The 27,357-nt window shown below is 38.7% G+C and overlaps 5 protein-coding genes and 1 pseudogene across 5 annotated transcripts; 3 read left to right on the top strand and 3 right to left on the bottom strand.

Moving 5' to 3' along the window:
* The first annotated feature begins 2,237 nt into the window (after positions 1-2,237).
* LOC116195554 (cytochrome c1-like) lies at positions 2,238-3,739 on the top strand. Its single transcript, XM_031524808.1, has 2 exons — positions 2,238-2,493; positions 2,916-3,739. Exons 1-2 carry the CDS (start codon positions 2,248-2,250, stop codon positions 3,411-3,413), a joined length of 744 nt encoding a protein of 247 aa, XP_031380668.1. The 5' UTR covers positions 2,238-2,247; the 3' UTR covers positions 3,414-3,739.
* A 279-nt stretch (positions 3,740-4,018) lies between these two features.
* Positions 4,019-5,466, top strand: LOC116195555. Its single transcript, XM_031524809.1, has 4 exons — positions 4,019-4,308; positions 4,550-4,631; positions 4,777-4,935; positions 5,010-5,466. Exons 1-4 carry the CDS (start codon positions 4,105-4,107, stop codon positions 5,075-5,077), a joined length of 513 nt encoding a protein of 170 aa, XP_031380669.1. The 5' UTR covers positions 4,019-4,104; the 3' UTR covers positions 5,078-5,466.
* Positions 5,467-6,063: 597 nt separating this feature from the next.
* LOC116195553 (F-box protein At3g07870) lies at positions 6,064-7,673 on the bottom strand. Its single transcript, XM_031524807.1, has one exon. The coding sequence runs from the start codon at positions 7,594-7,596 to the stop codon at positions 6,370-6,372; it is 1,227 nt and encodes a 408-aa protein (XP_031380667.1). The 5' UTR covers positions 7,597-7,673; the 3' UTR covers positions 6,064-6,369.
* A 9,258-nt stretch (positions 7,674-16,931) lies between these two features.
* Positions 16,932-17,668, top strand: LOC116194188. The gene has a single exon (XM_031522941.1). It carries the CDS (start codon positions 17,160-17,162, stop codon positions 17,451-17,453), a length of 294 nt encoding a protein of 97 aa, XP_031378801.1. The 5' UTR covers positions 16,932-17,159; the 3' UTR covers positions 17,454-17,668.
* Positions 17,669-19,438: 1,770 nt separating this feature from the next.
* LOC116194187 (exopolygalacturonase-like) lies at positions 19,439-21,138 on the bottom strand. The gene is made up of 4 exons (XM_031522940.1): positions 20,975-21,138; positions 20,579-20,887; positions 19,966-20,481; positions 19,439-19,883 (listed from the first exon to the last, which is right to left on the bottom strand). The coding sequence occupies exons 1-4, from the start codon at positions 21,107-21,109 to the stop codon at positions 19,644-19,646; spliced, it is 1,200 nt and encodes a 399-aa protein (XP_031378800.1). The 5' UTR covers positions 21,110-21,138; the 3' UTR covers positions 19,439-19,643.
* A 4,252-nt stretch (positions 21,139-25,390) lies between these two features.
* Positions 25,391-26,839, bottom strand: LOC116194034 (annotated as a pseudogene).
* Positions 26,840-27,357: the final 518 nt, after the last annotated feature.

Below are 27,357 nucleotides of genomic sequence, written 5' to 3' on the forward strand. Positions count from 1 at the left end.
CAAATGAGATATAATTATAAATTTGACTTGAAAAATATGTATTTTTATTGTGTAGTGTGTTGAGTTAAAGTTAAAATTAAAGTTAAAATCGAATTTCTGAGAATCAAAACGGGGCTTAATATTTTCCAAATGTGCGACTCAGATGGGCTGATCGCATTAAGTGGGCCTTTCCGGAGGAGCAAAGCTCCAATTCACATTCCCATAAAATTTTAAATAATTTTACCTCAAATAACACGGTGAGAAAAAATTAATAATATTTTTTTTAATAATTATGATAATTATCAAAATGATTAGCACTAATTTTTTAATTTTATATATTTTGATTAGTACTTTCTCACGTCACGTGATGAGATATGACCACTTAATAATTTTCTCATCCACGATGCGTCGAAAAAGCCAATGATCTTTCTTTCGATTCTTTCCCTCTGGGGTCGGCCATGCTTTCCACGTGGCGTCATATCATTGGATGATAGTGCAAGGAAGTGGGCTCCAAATGGTGGGACCGTCACCGCCCAATCCTAAGCTCCAGCCTACTCTGCTGTAAAGTGAGAGTGAGTGTGGGCCCCAAAAACGGCAGTGTTTCGGGACGAAACGGCAGAGAAGTTGAGAATTTGGGGAAATCCAGGCCGTCCATTTCTGTTGCTTTTCACCGATGATGATTCACCGCTGGCGCTGATGGTGACGGAGAGAGGGAGCAACGGACTGCTTCGAATGATCATTGTCATCTCATCGGGACGTGATCAGGTGCCTGCTGGCGTACGGAGTTCTCTGTCTACTAATAAAGTTCATAGATTTTCGCTCGTAACAAATCCCAATTTTGGCAAATCCTAGAAGAATGTCTTGAACCGATCGATCCTTTTAACCTTACGAGCTCGGAGTTTGAAAATTCAAATTACACGCATCAACCGGATTGCTCCGGATTCACTCCTCTGACTCGGAATTTGGAGATTTTCATTCAAAAACTAAAGTTGATTTCAAAATAATTAAAGAGAGAAGACGATGGATCGTATCTATGGATCCCTTTCAGTGCATAGTGACTCATCAGAGTCGCAATCTGTCCATTATTAGTATGTTTAGGAGAAATGAGTGATGATGAAGGTGAAATGTGGAACATCAAGTTGTTTTCCACGAAAATTCTTTAAGTGAAGATGCATGCATGTTTGGTAAGAGGAAAAAATAATATATATATATATATATATAGAGGTGGTTTACGTTTTCATTTGTCAATAAAAAAGTTACGTATTGGATTTTCATAATAGAATTATATATGCTCTTTTATTTGCTATATATATTTTTATTTCATTGTATTACATTCATGGATTCCTAATAACAAAAAAAAAAGATATATATATATATATATATTTACTTGAAAATTTTCAAGTAATTTATCATAGTTCAAGTAAATTACGTGAGATGAAATAATTTACTTAAAAAGTTACAAAGTAATTTATTTGCATGTACTATATATGTATTTCATACACTGTATTGTAGACGAACCCGGTTTTTCATTAAAAAATAAAACATCATGGGTTTGCATGGATAATTTCAAACGGTTACCCCTACGTGCCGACAGCACGGAACACAGAGGCAACACGAAAGATATGCATAATTTTGCAAGGCCTTGTCCAGTACACATTCATGTAATGTAGGAGATTGAGAGAGACACTATTCTTATCACCATTTACCTAAGTAAAATGAAATATTGATCAACCAAAAATGCCCGCATGATGAATTCACCATCTATGAATTTTGTGGAAACTCGCATATATATTAGTTGTCTTTCTTGACTCAGTTTGTTCATAAAGAGAATTCGTAGACAGTCAGCGTGACACGATTTTATCATTTCGTTTATCTTGTCAGATTTTCTACGATGTAATTTGAATCATCGGAGGACTACAAGATATCACAATGAGATTCACGCATACGCCCCCAAAGTCCAAGCAAATGACACAAGAATTTCTCGCTTTTCTTCAAGGAAAAGAATTTCTCATATTTGAACATGCTTATATGATCATTAACAAGTGATGATTACATGTATTGATATAAAATATCGTTCAGTAAAATCACATGTATTCTCAGCTTATTATTTAAAATTAATTTTATTCTGGTATCAATTTCACTTTGATTATAAGGTACTTTTAAGTAGATGTCGCATTGATATAATTCTTTTTAACAACAATTTGAGATCCTTTATGACTTGGCACATATAATTACATAACATGGGCTTAGTTCTCTTGAAACCAGTGAATGAGGTGGGGCTGTAAGATTCCCAAGATTCTTTCTCAAATTGCTCTCTCCAATTCCCCTCCCTATATAAATCCCCCACCACCACTCATCATCCCATCCCATGCACATTCCAGAGTTCTCCAATTTCCTCACTCTCTATTCCCATCACTCAGTTCAATCCACTGTAATATCAAACAACTTGCTCCTCCTACTTCCTGTTATAGATCTTTGCTCGGCTCATCGGAACTTCCAATGGCCACCGCCGAGGTATTTATACACGCACAATCTTCATTCTCATATCGATTAGTATATAGGTATTAAGCTTGTTTTCAACTCACGACCCCGTATTCAGGATATTATTAGCTTGTCATAGCAAAACCTCACACATGCGCGCGTGTGGCATAGTAATCCATAAAGAGATACAATCATACAAATATAAACAAAAGAAGTCACCTTTGGCAGTTCAACCTTGATGCTACTATACAGGAACCTGTCTATATACTTGCATCGAGTTGGAGATTGGAAGAGCGAGACTTGAACGATGATATAAAATAGAGATTTGGTACTGGGCCTCTATTTTGAATGGATACACCTTTATATGCACGACGAACATGATGAATCTCTCGCATTTATATATATGAATGAATGGAGTACCTTTTACTTTAGCTGTATATGTTGGGCTGGAGCAGGTTGTATCAGCTACAGCGGCACTCGTGGAAGAGAAGGTCGAACTAGAGGAACAAACCAAAGTTAAAGAGGAAGTTGTTACACCTGCTGAAGATAAGCCTACAGATCAGAAAGAAGCAGCAACAGCTGCAGCAGATCCTGTTCCTGCAGCTGAACAGGAAGCTGAAGCCAAGGCTGAAGCCGAGACTGCTGAGACAAAGGACGAGGCTAAACCCGAGGAGCCATCAGCAGAGGAGGCTAAGGCTGCGGAGCCGACAGGTGATGAAGAGAAGAAAGGCGAGGAGAGCTCAAAGGTAGCTCCTGAGCCGCAGCCAGCTGCCACCGAAGAGACAAAGGAGAAAGAAGCAGAGAAAACTGAAGAAGCGGAGTCCGAGAAAGAGAAAACAGCCGAAACTGAATCCCCAGAAGCTGTTGCAACAGAGGAAGTGAAGGGGGAAGCAGAAGCAGAAGTTGCTGCTGCCGCTGCTGCCGCTGCTGAAGCCGAGGACAAGACCGAGTGATGAGATCAAAGGAAAGCATGATTCATGGAGATGGAGATGGAGATGGGAGTCTCGCTTTATATTGCGCCATTGCAGTTGTTGTTGGGGTCACTACTGTTTATTTTAATTAGAGTTTAGATCTAATAACGAAAGGGTGCTTTGGTAGTGAGTATGGGTCTTCAGTTAACTGAGTCATGTCATGTAAAATTGGTCTTGTTGTGTAATGTGATGTCCCCAACTTTGCCAGTTGCTAGTGGGGATTCCGAATAATAACAAGAAGGTATGTAGTCCTTACTATGTCGTTCTCCTACTTCGAACAAGTGAATCAGTCAATTTTTTTTAATGAATAGTGAATCAGTCATTTAAGATACCCGCATATGGTATATACCGCTTTCTCTTTTCCTTGGGCGGCCCGACAGTTGTCGAGCCTTCGTCAGTAAACCTGAACCCTTGAATGATAGAATAGAATCAACTAGCCGAGGAAGGAGAATGGTTTGTACGTTGGTTCCCTCAAGGAAGTTGGAACCCGAAGTCGAAGTGAGAACCATTGGGCCGATGTGTTTATGATTTGGCCCAGTAGGCCCTGTCATAGGTGAATCACGTCCATAAAATAGAAGGAGACGTCCTGACCAGACAAAACTTTTCTGCTTTATCAACTACCATCTTAACCAACGGATTTATCTGCTCTGGTCTGCCCTACCGCGGGAGACTAATGGCCGTGGCAACGGCAGCTCTGGCGAAACTGCAAGCGGCGAGAGGGGCCCGAGATGAAGTGTATGTGGCGGCAGTGGCGCTGAGGGCCACGAGGGGCCCTGCCCAAATGGCAATGTCCGTGGCTTACTCCCTCAATCTCTGGGGTTTGCAGCACTTCATGGTTCTCATCAGACCCTCATCCTCATCAGCGCCTCCTCCGCAGGTTCTCTTCACCGCTTTCGCTTAATCGGGTGTTTCAACTATTGGACCTTCGTAACAAAGTGAGAATATCTCTGCTTCTTGATATGCTGGCTCGACCAATGTCCATTATTGTGCTAGAGCAATGATATTGTCGGTACATATAGTGAGAACAATAGTAACTTATACATATCTACATAAGCCTTTTCATGTAATCTATTTACAGTTTTGCATCGATGATATATTAAACCTTTTCTCGTCACCAGATTTATGTATTCGATTTTCAACCGACTGAACCCGAGAACATATATGTCGCGCTAGCTGCGCTGTCTGGTAGATCTATAGCAGGTAATATTATGAATCCTGTCGCACACACCCCTGCTGCTGCCGTCGAATAAAACCCTGATCTTCTTGATGTTTCCAGTTACCACGGCATGATAACATTCGGTTTTAATTCTTCATTCTTCGTCGATACTGGCACAATCTTTTTTAGGTTCTGTTCTGAGGAGGAAATTGAAGAGGCTACCAAAGGAGAGATGCTGGCTGGTCGGATCATCTGGAGCAGATGCCGTAGAAGCCTCACTGAAATTCAACGAGAGCTGGAAAACTGATCTTAGGATCGGACACCATGATTGCCGAGATTACACCAATGGTAATTGAGCTCGAAAATAGCATCGATCAAATCCTTATATCGTGTATTTGACCTCGTTAGTTGTATAATTGCAGCATTAGTGGAGTACCTTACCGGAGAGAGAAACGTGCTAGAGCGCCTCAGAAGCAGCACCGTGAAATAATTGATGAGCAAACAAAGTTTTGGAAACAAGCCGATGAAAAGCAACACCGCAATGTTGGATCTTGTCAAGAACCAACACTGTGTTTGGGGGAGCGCGGCGAATTCTTCCCGGGGATCGAATCACGGGATGCGTGAAAGATGTTTGGGACCATGTTACTCGATTAGTTTCTTAATTAGTAACTTATCTTTTTTGCTGTTCTGTCACCTTTAGGCTTTATTTGTTTTATGGTAGGTGCTTCATGGCACAGATTAGATTACCAAATAATTTGGACTATTTAATGGGGGGTTTGTTCGGATTGGGTTAGGTACATTTCCAAATCTATTTATTTATTATGCATAAAAAAAAATTGAAAGGAAAATGAAAAATCTGCCGAGCAAGCATTTTGTAGATGTAGTAGCCGCTCAGCCTATCTGTCCAGCTAAGAAATTCCATGTGGCCTACTTTTCGATTATTGCACTCCTCAATTTTCGACTCCCTGAAGCAGATTCAGATAAACTTGAACCATTAGACCGAATAAGTTTCGAAGATCAGGCATTAGATCGATTACCCATCTAGCTCAGCGAACCATTCCATGGGGAAGATCTCAGGACAAACCGAGAATTGTCAACTAACATGATTTACCTAGACAGTGTGCTTATATGATATACATTGAATCAAATGAGATGTTATAATATATACATGCTTAATGGAATATGTCATTGTAATTTGATGAGCCATAGCTAATTACATAATTCTTTTACTAAGTTTATGACAAAAATAATCAAATTAATTACTCATTTCTTTTTTTGGATAATTTCTAAACTGATTTATTCGATCTACTTTGAACCATGAGTACTATCCAAGAATCCATTGTCTCCAACAAAGACAATGCAGTGCGCGATCAAACCTTGGAATAAGTGGTCCAATTCCAAATCATGGAATGTCTCCAAGATGGACAAGGCAAACTTGTAGCCTTAGTAAAGCCCAAAAAAACTCCATCAGAACACTTAATGCAAAGCGGTGAATCCTCTACAATGTCAATTCACTTGTAATATAGTATATACACAGCTTAAATCTAATGGAATTCCAATGCATGTAATGGATCAATAATGGTACCAATTGAACAAATTATTGACTCGATGACAGAACTTTCAGCAAACGAGATATGTTTCTTTCGGTAGGAATGAGGTTTTTTTTTTTTTTTTTTTTTGTGCAGACATACCTATTCATTGATAAGAAACTTTCAGGCGAAGAGAAATTCTTCCTTTCTAGTTAGATTCCTGAGTCGTCCCTGCTGCACACGCCCGAGGTGATTAGTGGAGTGGCTGTCCGTCGACCCAATTTAGGGTGCCGAGGTGGACGAACGCCTGGAACCAAGGAGGGGTGCCCTTGTAGAGGACGTCCCTAAACTTGCCCTTCTTAGGGTCATAAGCCACGAGAGCCCTGCCCTTATACTCCAACAGTATCTCCCCACTGTCCTCCAGCATGCACAGGGCCCTGACCCTGCCGGTGAGGCTCCGGCAGATCTTCGACGGCAGGTTGAGGCTCTGCTGCCGGAGGCCCTTGGGGACGTGGGCCCCGATGTTGAATTCCTTGGCCCAGGAGTCCTTCTCCCCGTACACCTTCATGACCCAGATCTCGATCCTCCCATGGTAGCAGTACACGATTGCTGACAGGGACCCACCTAGGACCATCAGCTGGTAGTTGCACCAGTTCAGCGGGCCGGCTCCTGGGACCGGTACCTCCTCGAACCGCTCCTCCGACAGGTCGAACGACACGAGCCGCCGGTACCGCCTCGGCCTCGTGACCCAGTGGAGCCTCCCGCATAGTAGAGCCTCCGAGGGCCGCCTTGCGATCTGGTATGGCACCTTCCCGAGGCTCCTCCAGTCTCTGTCACGGCCAACCGTAAGCACCTGCAGGTCGGAGAGCTGGTACGCGATCCGCCTGGTCCTCGTGGGCGCGCTGGTTGACTTGGTGTAGTATACGACCTTCACCACCTTGTACTCCCCAGTCTTCTGGTCTACCCCGAACCCGAACGCCGCTTCCTGGTTGGGATACTGCTTCGGCCGGGGCAGTAACCGGTGATCCCCCGTGAACGGATTGTATAGATATATCGATTCCTTGTATAACGAATCGGCCAAACAGAGAATTCCGTTGCACGAACCGACCACCTCGAACTCAGCCATGTTGTGCCAGAAAGGCGGGTGGAATTTCCTGGTCAGGACCTTAGCGCTCCTGTCATGGGCCAATAATTTAGCGAAGTAGAGGTCGTTCCGGATCGGGGAGTCACAGTGAAAGATCAGGAACGGCTCGAACCTCGCCGTCCGAGCAAGCTGCGCCTCAGGGAGCAGCGGGTCCCGGGCTAATTCCCTCCAGGCCCGGGACACGAGCCTGAACCGTATGATGGATGTGACGGGGAGGCGGGAGAGTATGTCGAGGATGATCTCACGGGGCAGCCTCTCCATCCCGGACACGGGCCGGCCCTCGTCGGGATCGGAGCTCCTCGGCCTCTTCATTGGTGGCTCAGGACCCAAGTCCATTGCTGGAGGGGAAGAGAAGGGGGGAGGGGGGGAAAAACAATGAATTGGTCACAGGACACAATAAATGGCATGGGTAGAAAAATAAAACACCAAAAGGGCTGCCATTAAAGGGGAGATAAACTTAGATAAACATGACGTACCATAATTTAATCGAGACTTTATGCACATAACATATATAAAATATCGAATTCAATATTGATATTTATAGTAAAATAATTAAAAGGGGGGGAAGGATTGAAAGTGCAAGGATATCCACCGTCGATTAATGGGTGGATTGGAATATAAAGGCCTTCTCTTTATATTCTGGGTGATCCACACCGTCCGTTAATTTAATAAATTCAGTGTGGATGCCCGTAATGCGGGACCGATCGGGGCAGAGATAAAATAATGTTTTCCTATTCGCTGTGAATCCAAATCAGAGGTAAATGGATTTATGGCCCTACTGATGGTGACGTGGAGCCAGATTTTTCTTCAATGAAAACAAAGAACAAATTCTTAATTTATCGCCCTTAATTTCGGCAAGAAATTGAATTGTTTTGTTATATCGGCATCTGTGTTGCCCTTTATTTTATCTGATTGGTTCCAGAGGGATAGAGGTTTCTTGGGGTATATGGTGGAATAATAATAATAATAATAATAATAATAATTTTAATAGATGTGGAAAAATATTAATTATGCACCCATTAAAGACAAAAATGGAAAGGAAAATGGAGAGGAAAAGAGCTACACATAAGTCAAACGTGAATGGAGAAATTGATGGGAAATAAGAGTTTCGGGTCACATTAGCCAACTAATCTTTAAAAAAAAAAAAAAAAAAGGAAAAAACTAAAAAGAAAAGAATAGAAAAGAAAGGGCTGTCGTTTTGGCTTTATGGTTCCAATCACAAAGGAAGCATTAGATGGGCACTAGCAAACAATCGGAGCTCAAGCAAAAGTCAGGATCAATTGGGGATGGCATATGCATATGGAACCTTCAAGACCTACACCCACAAAATGTCATGTCCTTCCCTAGTGCACATCCCCGATCGAGATTCGCCGTGAAATGCACGGATCTTAAGAGCTCATTGCAATTGCAGACTAAGAGAGAATCGATAAACAGGCATACCGCGTCCTCTAATTGATGCCTGAGTGCCGAAAGACCGACTAGCAAGAGCATCCTATTCTTGACCTACCATTATAGAGCTTTTTCGTTTCATTTTTTGCGAAATCGGAATCTCACTATATCTAAATTACCAAATGAGATTGCTTTCGCTATCTCACTATATCTAAATTACCAAATGAGATTGCTTTCGCTATATCACGAGTTAATTGTGCGTTAACCATACGAGCAGTGTGAACGCTTGAGAGTGTAGTTAGCGACATGGCATTTTACATTCCACATGCTGAGTTACTAAGAAAGATTAATCTTCACTTGATATTCTATAAAATTGATTACGTATAACCTGGCAAGTATTTTTCATTGAAACACCTTTCAATATCATAACAACATTTATTGATCTTCTAATCTAAATTTTATCGTGATTTATCCGGAATAATGAAAATGTACCAAGGGACCTAAAGGGGCATTTAATTGATGGCCGATGATGAGCTACAAATTGCCTATATAAGGCACTTTCCCCATCAATATATGCTATGGAACCTCACGAAATCAGGCAAACAATCAATTTTCGAATCCGTGATTCATTTTATCACCATCATCAGCGATACCGTCGTACCACCCCCGAAAACAATACCACACCCCATATTTATGCCCTATGGGCACTTGATGGTTCCAATAAGATCGGTCATCAGTTCTCATTCTGCGAAAACTCTTTTCACCCCCAAAAGAAAATTGGGGAAAGCTAAAGCGTGCAACTTTAAGAGGGCATGGGATGGATTGGGAAAGAATGGATGCCAAAAAAAAATCTTTATATTATAGACATAAAAGCAAACTCCCACTAACTCAATGACACCCACCCATTAAATCCTCTTTCTTTCTGGGTCATTTTATTGCCTTTTGATGCATAAAAAAAGGTCTGTGCCCATCTACAAATGAAGTTTCTCTGAAACTCTATAACTGATTACGACATGATTGAGGTCGTTACAGAGAAAATATCTGATATTCAAACAAATTATTAGACAGTTCAGTTTATCTCTGTAACCCTTTTATCTAATCTTGCTCCCACTAAAGGATCGGAAAGTACAAAAAAAAAAAAAATTTGACAGGGGAAGGATGGAAGGTTTCGCTATGATGTCATGTTTTTGTGCAACAGCTGATTTTAGGTAGATGCATAGTATTTGTCTGAGGGAGGGTGACTTCTTCCTCAAATTTAGAGCGTGTGTTGACCATTGGTCCAGTTGGGCTCAGTTCTGGGCTCGGCCCAGATTTTGGCCCATAAACTTACGGACTTAAGCCCAGAGATGAAATAGTGAGGATTCAGGTCAGGGACTCCTTGAGCAATTTCCACAACAAACGTACATATCACTTCACGACAGCCATTCATTCTCTCGTATTTCATGCGCCATCTCGTTTCACTTTGTGGACCGGCTTGTGGCGCGTCTAAGCCGTCTGTGACGTATTATTGTGATCTTATCTTGTCGAGAAACCATCATCAAACATGATAATTAGAGCAATCTTTCGAATCGTTGTTGCTGGTTTTCATAATTGGGAAGGGATATAGAAAGAAACTTGACCCTCTTTTGCCTTATATAATTCAAATAATGTCATTCTAATTATACGATACTAGGTGAGATTTGATATATGCGAGAGTCGGAGAGATTTGATAATGTAAAGTTTTATGGATGTATATTGGACTATCTTGGTACGAAAAATGCAGAGATGGGGCTATGTATAATCATTAAGTACGAATTCTTTCTCTCTTTTTTTCAATATTAATTTCTTTCTTAACTATTGGATCATGACAGTGATATCTTCTTAATCTATGGTATCAAATTAAAAAAATACCCTATACAATAATTAATAACTTTCCGCGTCTAGACCAATACACAAAAAATAAAAACCTTCGAGATTATCCATTTATAGGCACTTAAGCAGGTGGGTCTTAACAACTTTACGCAGCACGACGCATATCCCAATTCAGCTAACTTCGTGATTAATTTCATAATTTTTTTTGATTAATTAATATTGGCCATTAAGATCAATAAAGCTGCAGTGGCATTGCTAATGTTGTACTTCACCTCTACTTCTAGAACATTGACTTTGACTTCTGGGATGAGCCCGACTGCTGTCCATAGTCAACCAATAGCAGTTCAGACTGTTGCAACATCCACTATTATTAATTCATGACAAAACAATTAAATTAATATTAAGAATTTGAGCAATTCGATCGGATATTATCTAGTCGCTTTCATTTAATTGGTGCTCCACTAGCTAGTGATTATTGGGCATCACTTGTCTTACTTTAGATGAACACGTTTTCCTTCCCAGACTCATAGATTAAAATGTTTCCCCCACGTTAAAGAATAAATAAACACTCTCGGTGAAAACCGCAAATTAGTTTGATATTTCAAATGAATTGGATGTAGGTAAAAATTGTCCGTCAGGTAAAGTGGATAGTATGTGTATTCCATATGGAAAAATGATAGTTTATAACACATCCAATTAATTTGAGCTTTTTTATTAGAGAATGACCCAATTATTTATAAGTTCAGTAGAAATTTCACAGAGTATCAGAGTAGGTTATGCTCATGTGCGCTCGTGTGAACTCACACTACGCTAGGTCTAGTATTGAGAGCAACCAAGGTGCGCCTCATTTTAGTATCACCGGCTCGTGGACAATTCTCGAGGGCAGATGTTCAAATTCACATGACACATGTAGTTAAAGCGTCGTAGTCATAAATTGTTGCGTGAGGGCGGGTGTAGAGAGTTAAATCTCATGCGGAAAAATAAAATGAAAAATCACGAGTTTATAAGAAATCAAATATCATAATTTATCAACTCAAATTTTTGAGTTGTAAATGGATTCAATCACTTAGGAGTCCATTAAACCGTGGGTTAGCTTAAACTGGATTACAGTGAAAGGCGAAAATGACTAACACTTGAGAGTAATGATGATCGTGATGATTACATCACATATCATCATGATGATGGCATATACATAGAAACCATCAATATCATGGTCCATTAATTTGCCCGGTGTGTCTATGCACGTCTTGAATGTGGATGGATAAAACCGAGCGAAAAAAATAAAAAGAGTGTGGAAGGATATATTATGTATGGATGATAGCCAAGGCTTCATACATGCAAAGCGCAACATATATGCGCACCCACAACTCGATCGTAACTAATTAACATTCGTCATTGATTTAAGCTTCGGTGATACATTACTAACTACTTTTATCTTTTCAAATTCCTTTTAATTTTTTATTTATATAAGAAAAGAAGGAATAAAAAAGAAAAGACTCTGACCATCAATACGTAACAAACTAATTAGAGGGAATTTGATGCTCATTATCATATTGTAAATTAATAAGAAAAATTTTATGAAGGAATAAGATATGCGGCCTGATATATATTGGTCAGCATTTGGAATATTTTTCAACCAACAAAAAGATGATCAAAATCGTTTGATTGCAGAGGTACTTTTAAAAGTACTCTTTTCCTTTCAAGGAAGAATATATTTTCGTCTTCATATATCCTCAATCTATAATGTTACATGTCTATATATATATATATAGCTAAAAGACACATGGTGCAGAAACACACACTCGTCTAAAAATTTTAAATTTCCAGGGTTCAATTATGCGAGTGAAATTACTCGATTTAATTAGATTTTTATTTTTTTTATACGCTTTAAACCCATAAATCTTTTTTATAATCGAAAATAAATATACATGTAAAGATTACAATCGACGGTGTAGGATTTGCATGGTCGGATTTATAATTTAGGGCATTGTAATATATTTAATTAGGAGGAGCAAGGCCAACATGGGTGGATAAGATCCAATCCAGGGGAACTTTTTGTCTCATATTTCTCATTCAAATGAACTTAAAAAAGAAGAATATTTTAAAACAAAGGAAAAAGTTATTCACCATATAAACTTGTTGTGTCACATTGAGTGAATTCGATGGACTCGAAGAAAATCCCATAAAGATAAAAGCCATCCTTGAAGAATTTGAACAGCTTTGTCGGCATGTTGGCCTTCCATGGACCTCACCCCCCCCCCCCCCCCCCCCCCCCCCCCCCCCCCCCCCCCACCAAAGTTACCAAGATAAATTACAAGGACATCATTTAGTCTATCTTTGCTATGATTAGTTAGAGACGAAAAATATATGATCCTAAAAGACTGCATATCATGTATACTCATTTTCTGCCATTTATCAATAATTATGATATATATAGCACATGGCAATATTCCATGTTACTAACCATCCACTGGGTATTTGTACAGTTGATAAATTGTGATATGCGTGATTAAACTTTACCTATAGTTTAGGAATTTAAAATATATTAGAAGTACCAATATGTTCTAAATCCAATGGATTTAATTTAATGGTTAAGGAGGAACTCATATATCCATCAAATTCAGTGTTCGAAATCCTGGGAGTCACCGGCACCTAGCTTGAATGTCAAATAAGGCTCTTCAGGGACCTTTATTTTGCCGGTTCAATTATTGATTTGACTATTTTATTTTTTTATTAAATAAATTAAAAATGAACAATATGAAATTTTTAAAATTTACGAACTAGTGAGTATAAAAATATTTTTACAACTTTCTTTATTTTGGAGATATATCGATAATGTGGTTGTTAGTAGAAAGATTACAAAAGATATAACAATCCGAATATTCAATATTTCAATTTTGAAAATTATCTATACACAACATCAACTTGCAAATCAGTTTTTCTATTTATCATAATAGTTTGTGAATGACCAATATAGAATTTAACTAAGACTTATCATAAAAAAATTACTTATATGTAGAAGTTATGAATTCCCGATTGATAGTAAGTTATCTAGATTTTTTAAAAAATTATACTAATTAATATTTCATACAGTGTAAAAGATAATATCTCCACCAACCAATTTTTATTTGAATTTTCAATAATTCTAATTAGAAACCCTGATTGAAATATAATAGGTTTTAAGTGACCACTAATTCCAAGAGCACGAACTTTACTTCTAGTATGGATCGATACTTGTTAAAAACATCTCATCATCACAACCAAGTTACCACCCAATCAAGAATTAGTCTCACTTAACAATATAACATGACCTTGCATTTCATAAAAGAAAAAATAATACTTCTAAGGTTACAAATAAAATTACCTAAATTGGTGGTTATTCGGCATTTGTGATCGGAGAAAATCCACTATTAGAAGAACTTTGTCCGTTTTAGATACCGAGTGGTGCACATAGGGAAAAAATGGGTTGTATATATACTTAAATTAAATAAATAAAAATTTAAAAAGAGCAGGGTGAGTACACGACATGAATTGACTTTATGTGATTTAACGCTTTCGATTAGAGAAAATTCACATTCGGAGAATTTTATCAAGCCGTCTCGCTCGAATCTAAATTTATTAAACTTGTTTGACTTTTGGATATCAAGTAATGTATATAGGGAAAGAAAAAGGAATTTGTATACTTAAATTAAATAAATAAAGATTTTTTTTAAAGAGCAGGATTTGATCCCACGGGTGGGGAAATCCACCCTACTCGCTCCTTGTTTTATGTGATTTGAAAATGAACCATATATATATATATATTCTAATTTATATATCAAGTATTTTTTAAAAAAATCTTCTAATTTTTCTTAGTAAATGATTATGCAAAGGAAAAAATCTTCTCAAAATGGCATGTCCGACCGTAAGGAGGGGGGTCATTTGGGTGGATGGGTCAATCACTGTACTGGTTTTGGCAAGGCTTTCCATCTTCTTTTTTTTTCCTTTTTTTTTTTTCCAAACCTGGCCTAGACAAGGCAACAAATCGATAGTCAATCGGCTCAGTCGAGCCGGTTTAAAACACTGATAGGCACCTCATTTTTTTGATTGGTTTGATAGCCATGCACCTCATGGTTAGTACCATATCAATCCCTGAGTAGAGATTAATTTCAGTAAATTTGTTACCATATGAAAAGAAAATAGTATTTTGTATGCATGATATTTACGTTAATGTCTTAAAATGGGAAGATGTTTGTGAAACTTGGAAAAACAATGTTTGTTTTGAAATATACTAGAAAAAATGCTTGTGTGTCACCGCAGTTTATTTTTATGATAACAGTATGTATCGAGTTCATTCAAATATATTCCATTGTATAATTCAAATCATTGAGTATGTGAACTATATTATGGTATACGAGGATTAAATTAAATAATGTTCAATGAGAAAAAATAGATAGAAAATTTAAGGAAAAAAAAAAGCAATTATAGAACATTACAAATATAATATAGATTGCGTGATTCATAAAGATAAAACTGTAATAATTTATTGAGTAAAATATTATGTAGATTTTTTTGCCATCTTGACAGAGTTATGAGAAACTTTTTAAAAATATCTAAATATTTGTTAAGACATATTATCCACACGGAAAAATTAAAGAGAAATTCACGGGTTTATAAGTAATTAGGTACCATAACCTATTAGCTCGAGTTTTTGGGTTGGAGATAGACTGAATTGCTTATAGGCCAAGTTGAATTTTACGTAGTATCAGAGCGGGTTACGATTTCGCACGCACGTGTGGGCTCACACTATGCTAAGTCTAGTTTCGAGGCAGCCGAATTGCGCTTCATCTTAGTCCGGCCCAAGTGTGACATCATTATCAATTATCTCCCCTCCTCTCGCTCGATGTGTAAGAAGAATTCCACCTCATGATTAAGTCCCGAGCACGAAAGTCCAGTCCTGGCTTGTAGTCAGTTATTGAGGGCGGGTATTTAAGTCAACGTGGCACGTACAGGTGAAGCATCAAAGCCACACGTTGCCACGTGAGGGCGAGTGTTGAGATATATTATCTCACACTGAAAAACTAAAGAGAAATCTACAAGTTCACAACTTAGCTTTTGGGTTGGAGATGTGCTCAATTGTTTATAGGCCAAGTGAAATTTTACAATATTTACAGCAAATTTAGAAGGATTTATATGAATAAAAAGAAGATGAATTATAAAATGAAGAAACTTTTGCAAAGACAAAACGGATTAACGAACCAATTAAATTTTGTCACATCCATCCATATCCATCCAAATCTATTTATATATAGAAAAATTGACTCGACTTTTCATTAAATAGAATCATATTATTAAAATGGTAAATTTATAATCATATAACAATGAAATATTTAATTGGATATTATTATACAATTTATATTAAAAACAATTAATTGATCATATAGAATAAATCATAAACTATTGGCATGTGTAAGAAATTAAAGTATATGAAATTGAGTATACAAATGTATAAATCATATTTGTAAGAGAAATATTAAAAAAAATTCACGAATAAATTAATTAGTTTGACTTCATTGAAGGTTATTATTTAAAAATTATTGTGTTAAATTTTAAACTATTTTTTGATATTTTTTATTCTTAAGAAGCATATTATTTTTTAAAATATATAAAAATAATTGGTTTTTCATATAAAAAATTCTCAAAAAATAATAACAAATCATTAATTCTACAAATTTATGGTCGTATAACTAAAATTGAACTCCTATATTAATAAATGATATATCATTCGTGAATAAAAATTTTTTAAAAAAATTAAGAGAGGTAATTTAATCACTTGAATTTTATTTATTTCATTGGGTGTTTTCCTAATTTCCGTTATAAGATTAAAATTGTTATTATTATTTATGAACTTATGATAATATAAGAAATTAAACAAGGATGTCACAAAATTTACATATTATGATATAACGCTATGAGCTTAAACTCAAAAATGAAATGAAATAAAATTTTGAAAATAAGAATCTCATAATTATTCTTTAAAATACTATTGTTAAACTTAATATATGTCAATCTATATTGATAAGTAACAAAAAATATGATAATGTGTATCGTAATTTATAATTAATAACTGTAATTTTTTATTATTTTTAATAAAAATTCTATGTTTCAATTTATAAATAATTACAATAAGAAATGATATATGAATATATGAAAATGAACTTGTGCAACGCACGGGGTAGAAAACTAGTGTTGAGTAAATGAGAGTTTTCCTTTGAAACTCTCTTTTAATTTAAATATACGTAGACAGATATAGATTAGATATGTTTATATGTCACTAGACCTTAATGTCCCATTAAATCGGTTCGGGTTATGTTATCGATAGACAGGCCCCCCGGCAAACTTGGGCGTGCCCCACAACCCACTTGATGTGTGTATATATATACATTCATCACAAGCACACAATGAAAAGCCACAAATCCATTCTTCCCATTGCTTGATAGTCGCAAACACACGAGAAGCACTATTAAATAAGCCTTCCTCACGACTCTCCACTTCATATCCCTCATCCCGATTATTACAAAAACGCCATCCTAAGGCCGGGAAAAAAGAATCCCAGCCCCCTTCCCTCGCTTTTCCAGTTCCTCCGCCAGCAGCCGGGACTCCTCCGAGCGGGCACCGTGATGTGGCGGATCCTCAGGTTAGTGAAGCGGAGCCTGAGGAACATGAAGAAGAGCCCCAGGGTGGCTGATGAGGGCATGGTTGCAAGCGGAGGAATGGCCGTAGCGGGACGGAGACCGGGTGGGATCTCTGCCGTGTCCGGCCTCTACCGGGCCTCGGCATCAGTGCTGGCCTGCTTCTCCGGCCCGCGCGTGAGCGGCACCGACGGCCTGTGGGCGTCTGGGGAGTTCGGGCAGGTGTCGGAGATGAACCACCTGATGGTCAGCGACAGCATGCGGTATGCGATCTTGATGTAGGGAAAAAAAAAAAGTGAACGGCCGAGATTTGATAGGAATGAATTTAATTCCTTTCTCTCCTTTTTGTCGTGGCATTAGTACAATCTTGTGCATAATCATACTAGAAGAAAGAAAAAAAGGGAGAAATTATCCATTTTTGTTACTTTCTCTTCTTTGTAATTAATTCACTGACCAGCCATGTCTAATATTTATAATTTATTGCATTTTCTGGTTAATTTGAGCATATTCTACTAAAAATTCAGCCAATTAATTACTGGTATCGGCTTTACAACAAAGTATTCAGTATCATCATTAATCAATTTGGTATGTGGCATCACTAATTAGTTAAGGTAATAAGTAATATATTGCTTACAATTGTGAACCTAGACACGAGAAGTATTGACTGTATGTACAGTTCCAACTTGACTCGTATAATAATTTTCCTTAGAAACAATTGTTATTTTTATTTACATTTGAGATTGGATTGGAAGTTCTAAGCCGAGTTAGGCAAGAAATATCCAACCTAGAATGAGTTCATTTTGTGTGCAGAGGCATGTGTTTTACTCAGGTTCTGAAGAACCGAATATGATATCAGATTATGCTCCGTATGGTACCCAACTATGGAAAGGAGAACATATATATATACACACACACGAAAGACCTTTGAGATGGAGAAAGATGGTGCAATTATAGTGATTTACGTTCTTACTTGATAACTAAGAAGTTTTAAGTTTAATTCTCATAATGGGACTATCGTGTCACTTTATTAGCTATTAAAATTTTTATCTCATTATACTATATTCATGAATTTTCTTTTTAAAAAAAAACTTGGTGAGCAAATGTAAGTAGAATTTTAGTGGAAGAAGTGCATAGTGATTCCATAGGAAATTGGAAAGCAAAAGCAGGGTTTTGGTGTCACCTTATATGGAATCTCTCCACAAGCTTCGACTTTTACTTTGGCACCAATTATTATGTACCTTTAACTTGTACCAATCGCTGGTTAATTAATCGCATAATCATTTAACAAGTCACGTCCATAATTATATCTCGAGCAAAAAAGTAAATAGTTGCCAAAGACATCTATATGCCATTTTTTCAATCATTAAGAAAAAAGAAAATTATGAATTGAAAAAGAAAATTGGAAAAGGGTAGTGAAAAATAGTGGGGGTTGGGTTGAGATTGTGGATTCATTCATAATGACCAAGTGGGCAGAGTAGGAGGAAGAGTCAAACCGCTCCTCCAATATCCAACTTGTTATGTTATGCTTTGCTGAACTGGAAAAATAAAATAAAATAAAAATTATCCTTTTTTCTTTTCTTTTCTTTTCATTTTTGGCCTTAATAGCCATGAGGAAATTTTTATTTCATTTTTCTAAATAAATTCAATTGAAGTTAGTCGTAAATAATCTTCCCGATGTAGCTAACGTCTTCCTCTGCCAATATCACACAGATGTGATTCATCAAGTTTGTTACAAAGTAATTAAGTACAACTCCAAAAGCTTTTCGGTTAAAGCAGTGCATACTCATGAAAACTCGACCCATTGAGTCATCGTCAAGTGTAAGGCCGCATATTTCTAGCAGCTAGTCACGATATAGATTTTAAATCCGATGCCAAAGTACGTACGTACATTTGCTTGGATTCGCTTTTGTATTGCTTAATGGAGAAGATTTTTTTTTGGAAATGTTAAAGCTCAAATTACATATTGCGTTAGCCTCAGATAGCCTTTATGTCATCAATGCATTCTTTATGGGATGAAAATGACTGAAGGAATAAAGCTTCAGGACAGGAGAGGATTATCAACAAATGATGGAAAGATTCATAATTATAGAGCCCTCTGATAGCGATTGATGCGCAATATTATGGCTCACATGCATGTCTTGATGACGATGAGCCCTTCTTGCCCGCTCAATTCATCTTTCTTTCTTTCTTTCTTTCTTTCTTTCTTTTATTTGTTTTTGTTTTGTTGTGCCAAAACTGCAAATTGAATTTGTTGCCGATGTGGCTCCATGCATGGATGGTCCAATTTTTCTATGAAATCCCATATTATCAAGTAGATGATCAATGATAGACTGATTATCGAATATAGACGTATGGTAAAACCTTACAGAAATTACATTTCGGTCATCAATAAATCAAGGACGAAATTGGAAGCATCGAAATCAATTTGCTTGCCTTGACTTTGATTTATAATTGTGCAACGATATATACGGATTAAGCAGCTGAGGCGCAAACTTGGGGGCTCTGTTTGCCCAAAAAGGAGGGGGCAACATTAGAACACTGGCATGATGCTGCTGGGGCCTCGGGTCCTTTGTATGTAAGGTTGATGTCTCCCACCACCACGTCCTGGCACGGCACCTTGCTGCTGCACGCGAGCTTCACTGCCGTAGCCGTCGAAGAGCTCCCACGGATGTTCTTGAAGGACACGTTGCTGATCTTCACCAGCGAGGGGATCTGTCGGAAACGAAATGGACCAATAAATACATTAATACATCCAAGACAAAGGGCATAAGAGGTTCAAAGGTTGGTAACATACATTGGCCTGGCATTGGTTCCACGGGCAGTAGACTTGATCGATAACGATGGGATTCCCGACATTAACCATATTAATGTCCTCGAAGTGCAGGTCGGAGACAGATCCTGGATACGAAGCGGGCCAAGTCTTGACCCTGACTCCATTCTGGGTATTGATGAGAGTGCAGTTCTTGACCCACAATCCTGAAACCGGTTCCTCGCCCTGGTACTTCCCCAAGCTCCCCACGCTGATCCCATGGCCTGGTCCGCACTTCACCCCGGTCACATGTACCTGCCTGCTCCCATCCCCTAGGGAGATGCAATCGTCCCCTGTCCTGATGGTTGAGTCTGTTATGTAGATCCCATCCGACCGTCCAATGTGGATCCCATCGGTGTTGGGAGAATTCTCTGGTGCAGTCACTGTGAACCTAAGGAAGGTGAGATTCTTGCAGCCAATTACGTTCACGTGGAAGTTCTTGCTGTCGAGTGTCGTGATGTCATGGACCAAAGCGTTGGTGATGAAGTTGAATCTCATGTTCTGTCCATCCAATGACCGCATTGCAAGTCATTAGTTCTATTTCTAGTAGTGGCTTGAGATCATTGCATTAAACTTATTTTTTAATGTAAAAACTCACCATAGGAATCCTCTTGCAGTTCTTGTTCTTATGGCAGTCGTTTTGTCCCCAGGCAATCTTCCCCTGACCATCGAAGACCCCACCACCAGACAAGGTGAAGTTATCGATGTAATTGAAGGTTAGCCAACCATCGGTTTTGAACGACAAGGGGTTCGCAGGGGCCTTCACTGTGCCCTCGACCTGAATCTCCACTGGGGCCTTGCAAGGGCCTTGAATTTTCACTTCTTTTAGTAAAAATGTGCCCTTTGGAATCACAATCTTGCTAGGGCTTGTTGATGCACAAGCCAACTTCCATGCGCTCATCAAAGCCTAATTCATAAAAACAGAGAAGCATTTCTTAGTTAAAAATATTGGCTGAAACCAATGGAAGAAATCTTTGCTGCGAATAATTATTACTTGGTTGATGCTCGATCTTCCATCAGCCTTTGCTCCATAGTTCGTGACATCATAGACCCGGGCATCACTGGTAGAAGAGAACGATAGCAGCAAAATTGCTGCTACAGCTGTGATTTGCAGCTTCCTTGTGGCCATATTTTTCTTCGAATTTCTCTTGCTTTTTATTATTTTATTGTTTCTTTTTTTTTTCCCTGGGTTTCGGCTTGAAATTCCCATACATATAAGTAGTGCAATGCGAGTGATAAACACCACAAAATCTTAGCAATCTTTCTGTTTATCAATTTAATGCATCTGCTATTATTAGCTTTTCTGTTTTCCACATTGTTACATATGCATAAGGATGTTAGCAATCCATTTACGAAATCAACAGAAAGCTCTACCTCAGCCCAATTTTAGACAATTAACATTTCGCTACACAGATAGGAAAAGGAACAGAATAGAGATTTAGAAATGAAGGATATATAACAAGAGGAAGCCTTGCACATGCAGAATTATGAAATATTTACTAAAGTTCAACAAAAAATTATGGTCGACATGAGAAATTTCTCCTAGGATACCCATCTGGCATTAGCTAGGGACTAGTTAATTAGGACAACAAGAACCATACTGTAAACTGAAATTCAGGTGTAAAACTTTGATCTCGTAATTAATATGCACGCAGAGATTGTTATTATTTGGTGCAACTTCAATATTAATGTTTCTTTTGCTAATCTTTGTTGATTTGCTGGTGCAAAATTTTCTGCAGCAGATGGTGAGTTCGTTACTTGCTTGTTCATACCTTCAGAAGATCTAATATTATGCCTATACTTGCCGGTTGCAGCCACCAAGGTCTCAAATGATGCCCGAATCTATCACCACAATCAATATCCTTGCCTATGTTTTCCTATTACTTGGATATCATTTTCACTAAAGCACTAGCCAAGATTGCTATACTTTCCGAACAGTGCCCCGTTTTCATGTTTCTTTTGAGGCTTTGAAGAAACTACTCATCCAGACTATTTTTCTTGATCAATTTTCATGGATACTTTTCTCGCTCTAATACAGGGATTAGACATGAACATTATAGATGAGCTGGAACAGATCAACAGCTTGGGACCGATATGGGGATCGAAAGGTCTCCTTCTCCGGTCCCACTGAAGGCGAAGCCAACTGATAATTTGGGTTGAAGTTCACAACCGTGACAATTGTCTATTGCACCATGGTTCCTCTATAATGAGTGGCCGCATCAGTTGTTCTTACGTGATTTACAATTTTGTCCTCAAGCTGTTGGGAGAAAGTTTGGGCTAATGTCTTAGCGGGCAAGAAATTATTCCTAGCATGTATCTTATGATCCTACTAGGAGCCCATCAACTATATGTGAAAAATCACAGCCTATGAAGTAGATTGCCAGTATATATTCGGAAATTTCTTGTGTGAGTTGCAACCTCAAATACACTTCCTGGGACATGTTGCTGATGCCGAATTTCGGCCTTGGGCTATCAAATCGTCTCTTGCTGGTTGCTGCTCTTTATATAACTCACTATGTTCCTAATTCTCCGTGGAACATAGTGAGTCCGTCTCTCTGGTACAACCCTTTCTAAACAACACAGCCCAAGCATAAACAAATCGTGGAAAATTGCAAAAATGTTATTATTCAATGAGAAATGAGGTTCAATCCAAAACAACAGTCCTTGTTTCAATTCTTATAATTGAAACTCTCTGTACTCTTTTTTTTTTTTTTAATTATTTTGATCTTCTTCCTTATCCCATGTTGCAATTAAAAGGCCTCCATTTCCAGTATACGGTTGGCATGTTGCAGGCATGGGCCGATGAAAAATAAAGATCATACACTAGCTTCTATCGCTTGGCTTTTTCTCGAACCGCCGTGATTAAGGTAGGACAGTGGTCAAACATGGAAGAGTTCAAGAAATTCTTCTGAAGTGCCTGGAAAACTGCCAGACCAGTGATCAATTGATTAAAATACTCTATCCAGTTTCTGAGCTTTGAATGCATCAAAGAGTTGTATAAACTGACCCTACCAGCATACACCATGGTGAGCTAGAAGTTGGCTCATGCTCATGACCAACTAACTTGATGTCACTATAGATGCATTCATCAGTTTTCTCCAATACAAACACAGACTTGTAAATCATCATTGAGTGGACCGGGGGAGTAATTATGAACCAAGTATCAGTAAGGAAACGTCTATCCATTACTACCTGGGCCTTGGGCTCCTGATATTTCGAGTGATCTTTTTTTCTTTTTCTCTCTCTCTTTCATGTTTTGGGCATGTACCTTGGTATTCTACCGCCCAACCCCAATGAGCTCTCACTAATCCAGTTCGAGCTGGGTCGATCCATTAAGGGTTAAAGCTATCGTAGCGTAGATTTTCTTCATTCATAACACTCGAATCCCAGACCATGTCTAAGAGGAATAAGTATCGAACTGCTTGAATTAATTCACTTTGGTGGATATGAGTGATGTTTATTTTGTAAACAGATTCCAATCTTTGACTACCCATGCATTTAATGGATCGGTCATAATATCCCATAGATGATTAATGACAGACTCATAATACTAAAGGCCATAAATATGGACATGCGATTCTTTGTTGATTACTTGCATTTGTTCATATCTGCAGAAGATCGAATATTATGCTTATACTTGGCGGTTGAATCCACCGAGGTCTCAAACAATGTCCGAACCTATCATCACAACCAATATCCTTGCCTACGTTTTCATATTGCTCGGATGTCGTTTTCATTATAGCACTAGCCAAGATTGCTATACTTTGCGAATAGTGCCCCATTTTCGCACTTCTTTTGAAGCTCTGAAGAAACTATTCATCCGGACCTTGTTTCTGATCAATGTTCATGGATAATTTTCTTGATGTAAAACAGGGACTAGACAAGAACACGATAGATTATCTGGAACAGAGCATCAACAGCTTGGGACCAATATAGTGATCGAAAATGTCTCCTCATCCGGTGCCACTCAAGGCGAAGCCAACTGATGATCTGGGTTGAAGTTCACAACCGTGAAATTGGTCTTCTGCACCGCAGTTCCCTCTAAAATATCGTGGCCGCGTCAGTTGTTCTTACCCAATTTACAATTTAATTAGACCTCAAGCCGTCGAGAGGAAGTTTGAGCTAATGTCTTACCGGCAAAGAAATTATTCCTTGCATGTAATCATATGATCCTAATAGGAGCCCAACAGCTATATGTGAAGAACCAGAACCTATGAAGTATGTGTTCAGAAATTTCTTGTGCGAATTGCGAGCTCAAATACACTTCCTGGTATATATTGCTGATGCTGAATTTCACCCTTGAGCTATCAAATCATCTCTTGCCGGTCTTTGCTCTTTATATAACTCGTTATGTTCCTAATTCTCCTTGGAGCATAGCGAGTCCATCTTTCCGGCACAGCCCTCACTAAACAACGCAGCCAAAGCAAAGAAATTGAGAAAATTGCAAAATATTTATTATTCAATGAGAAATGAGGTTCAATCCAAAACCTCTGTCCTTGTTCCAATTCTCATGAATGAAGATTTTTGTACTCATTTTTTTTTTCCTTAATCTTTTTCCCAAACCCTTGTTACCCTTAAAAGGACTGCATTTCTGGTAAATCGGTTGGCATGTGGTGGGAATGTGCTGATGATTGGTTCCTTTCACATTTCGTGACCAGCACTTCCTTATATCTCCCATGACTTGACCGGAAAGAAAGGATCATACACTAGCTTCTAACCCTTGGCTCAGTAGTGAAACATCGGAGTGTTTGAGAAATTCTACGAAGTGCCTGGAAAGGAGCTAGACCACTGATCATTTGATCAAAATACTATATCCAATTTTTTATCTTTGAATGCATCGAAAATACTTTATTCACATGGAGCTGGAAGCTGGCTTATGCTCATGACGCAACTAAATTGACGTCAATACATTCATCAGTTCTCTCCACTACAAAAATAGACACATAATCATCATGACGATCCAAACTGTCCCGAGTGGATCGGGGGAGTAACTTTGAACCAAATATCAGTAAGGAAACATGATGTCCTTTATATTACCTGGTCCTTGGGCTCCTGATCTCGAGTCCTAGGTTGCATTCGAAGTATATTTTATAAATAGACTCTAGTCTTTGACTTCCCATGTGTTTAATGGATCAATTGAATAGATGAATAATGACAGACCGATAATACAATACTAAAGGGCATAAATACGTTATCGAATTTCATAAGGGAAGCAATAAAATCATATGGTAAAACCTTCATAAAAATAAAGTCAATTTCATTTATGTACAAGTCAATAACGTCATGGGTGGGAGGCACTGAGCAATGCTGCTGGTGCAATTTGCAACTACACTTCTCTTCCCTTTGTTCGTGTTTACTTTCTCTCGACTTTGATTTATAATCGTATGTTGGTATATACGGATTAAGCAGCTCATGCGCAAACTTGGGGGCTCTGTTTGACCGAAAAGGTGGGGACAGCATTAGAACATTGGGACGAAGCTGCTGCAGCCTCGGGGCCCTTGTATGTGAGGTTGGTGTCTCCGATCACCACATCCTTGCAGGGCACCTTGCTGCTGCACGCAAGCTTCAAGGCCAGCACTGTCGAAGAGCTTGCACGGATGTTCCTGAAGGACATGATGCTGATCTTCACCAGTGAGGGGATCTGTAGGAAGCGAAATGGACCAATGAATACAGTAATACATCCAAGATAAAGGGCATAAGGGGTTCAAAGATAGGTAACATACATCGGACTGGCATTGGTTCCAAGGGCAGTAGACTCGATCGATGAGGATGGGATTCCCGACGTTAACCATATTAATGTCCTCGAAGTGCAGGTCGGAGACAGATCCTGGATATGAAGTGGGCCAAGTCTTGACCCTGACTCCATTCTGGGTATTGGTGAGGGTGCAGTTCTTGACCCAGAATCCCGAAACCAGCTCCTTGCCCTGGTACTTCCCCAAGCTCCCCAACCTGATCCCGTGGCCTGGCCCGCACTTCACCCCGGTCACATGTACCAGCCTGCTCCCATCCCCTAGGGGGATGCAATCATCCCCTGTCCCGATGGTTCAGTCTGTTATCTAGATCCCATCCGACCATCCAATGTGGATCCCATTAGTGTTGGGAGAATTCTCTGGTGCAGTCACCGTGAACCTAAGGAAGGTGAGGTTTCTTGCAGCCAATTACATTTATGTGGAAGTTCTTGCTGTCGTGTGTCGTGATGTCATGGACCAAAGCGTTGGTGATGAAGTTGAATCTCATGTTCTGTCCACCAAATGACCGCAACTCATTAGTTCTACTTCTTGTAGTAGCTTCAGATCATTGTATTATACTTCTTTTCTTATGTGAAAACTCACCATAGGAATAATCTTGCAGTTCTTGTTCTTATGGCAATCATCTTGTCTCCAGGCAATCTTCCCCTGACCATCGAAGACCACACCTCCGGACAAGGTGAAGTTATCTATATAATTGAAAGGTGAGCCAACAATCGATTCTGAATGAAGAGGGGTCCGCAGGGGCCTTCACTGTGCCCTGGACCCGAATCTCCGCGGGGGCCTTGGAGGGGCCTTGAATTTTCACTTCTCCTAGTAAAAATGTGCCCTTTGGAATCACAATCTTGCTGGGCCTGGTTGATGCACAAGCCAACTTCCGTGCTGTCATCAAAGTCATAAAAACAAAGAAGCATTTCTTAGTTAAAATATTGGCTGAAACCAATGGAAGAAATCTTTGCCGAAGGAATTATTACTCGGTCGATGCCCGATATTCCATCAGCCTTTGCTCCATAGTTCGTGACATCAGAGACTTGGGCATCACTGGTAGAAGAGAAGAAGAGCAGTAGCAAAATTGCTGCTACTGCCGTGATTTGCAGCTTCCTTATGGCCATATTTTTCTTCGAATTTCTCTTGCTTTAGCTTATTTTATTGATTTGTTTTCTGGGTTTTGGCTTAAATTTTCCATGCATTTAAGTAGTGCAATGCGAGTGATAAACACCACAAAATCTGAGCAGTCTTTCTGTTTATCTGTTTAATCCATCTGCTATTATTAGCTTTTCTGTTCTTCACATCGTTACAGATACATAAGGATGTTCCACTTAGGAAATCAACAGAAAAGTGCTCCACCCAATTTTAGGTAATTAACATTTCGCCACACAGATAGGCAAAGGAACAGAAAATAAATTTATTAAGGATATATAACATGCAGAAGTCTTACATGTGCAGAATTATGAAATATTTACCAAATTTCACTATTTAATTACAGTCGACATGAGAAATTTCTCCCAGGATACCCATCTGGCATTAGCTAGGGACTGGTTAATTAGGACAACAAGAGACATACTGGAAACTCAAATTCTGCCGTAAAACTTCTATTTCGTAATTAATAGGCACGCAGAGGCTGTCATTG

The sequence above is a fragment of the Punica granatum genome, chromosome 2 (assembly GCF_007655135.1).
Source record: "Punica granatum isolate Tunisia-2019 chromosome 2, ASM765513v2, whole genome shotgun sequence".
Classification (NCBI taxonomy): Eukaryota; Viridiplantae; Streptophyta; class Magnoliopsida; order Myrtales; family Lythraceae; genus Punica; species Punica granatum.

Bases quoted from the DNA above. Each gene is read 5' to 3' on its own strand.
- LOC116195555 (XM_031524809.1), top strand. From the start codon at position 4,105: ATGGCCGTGGCAACGGCAGCTCTGGCGAAACTGCAAGCGGCGAGAGGG. The intron at 4,632-4,776 runs GTAATATTATGA...AATCTTTTTTAG, and splicing joins GTCTGGTAGATCTATAGCAG to GTTCTGTTCTGAGGAGGAAA. The intron at 4,936-5,009 runs GTAATTGAGCTC...GTATAATTGCAG, and splicing joins TTGCCGAGATTACACCAATG to CATTAGTGGAGTACCTTACC.
- LOC116194188 (XM_031522941.1), top strand. From the start codon at position 17,160: ATGTGGCGGATCCTCAGGTTAGTGAAGCGGAGCCTGAGGAACATGAAG.
- LOC116195553 (XM_031524807.1), bottom strand. From the start codon at position 7,596: ATGGACTTGGGTCCTGAGCCACCAATGAAGAGGCCGAGGAGCTCCGAT.
- LOC116195554 (XM_031524808.1), top strand. From the start codon at position 2,248: ATGAGGTGGGGCTGTAAGATTCCCAAGATTCTTTCTCAAATTGCTCTC. The intron at 2,494-2,915 runs GTATTTATACAC...GGGCTGGAGCAG, and splicing joins TTCCAATGGCCACCGCCGAG to GTTGTATCAGCTACAGCGGC.
- LOC116194187 (XM_031522940.1), bottom strand. From the start codon at position 21,109: ATGGCCACAAGGAAGCTGCAAATCACAGCTGTAGCAGCAATTTTGCTG. The intron at 20,482-20,578 runs GTGAGTTTTTAC...TTGGATGGACAG, and splicing joins ACTGCAAGAGGATTCCTATG to AACATGAGATTCAACTTCAT. The intron at 19,884-19,965 runs GTATGTTACCAA...CGTTTCCGACAG, and splicing joins GGAACCAATGCCAGGCCAAT to ATCCCCTCGCTGGTGAAGAT.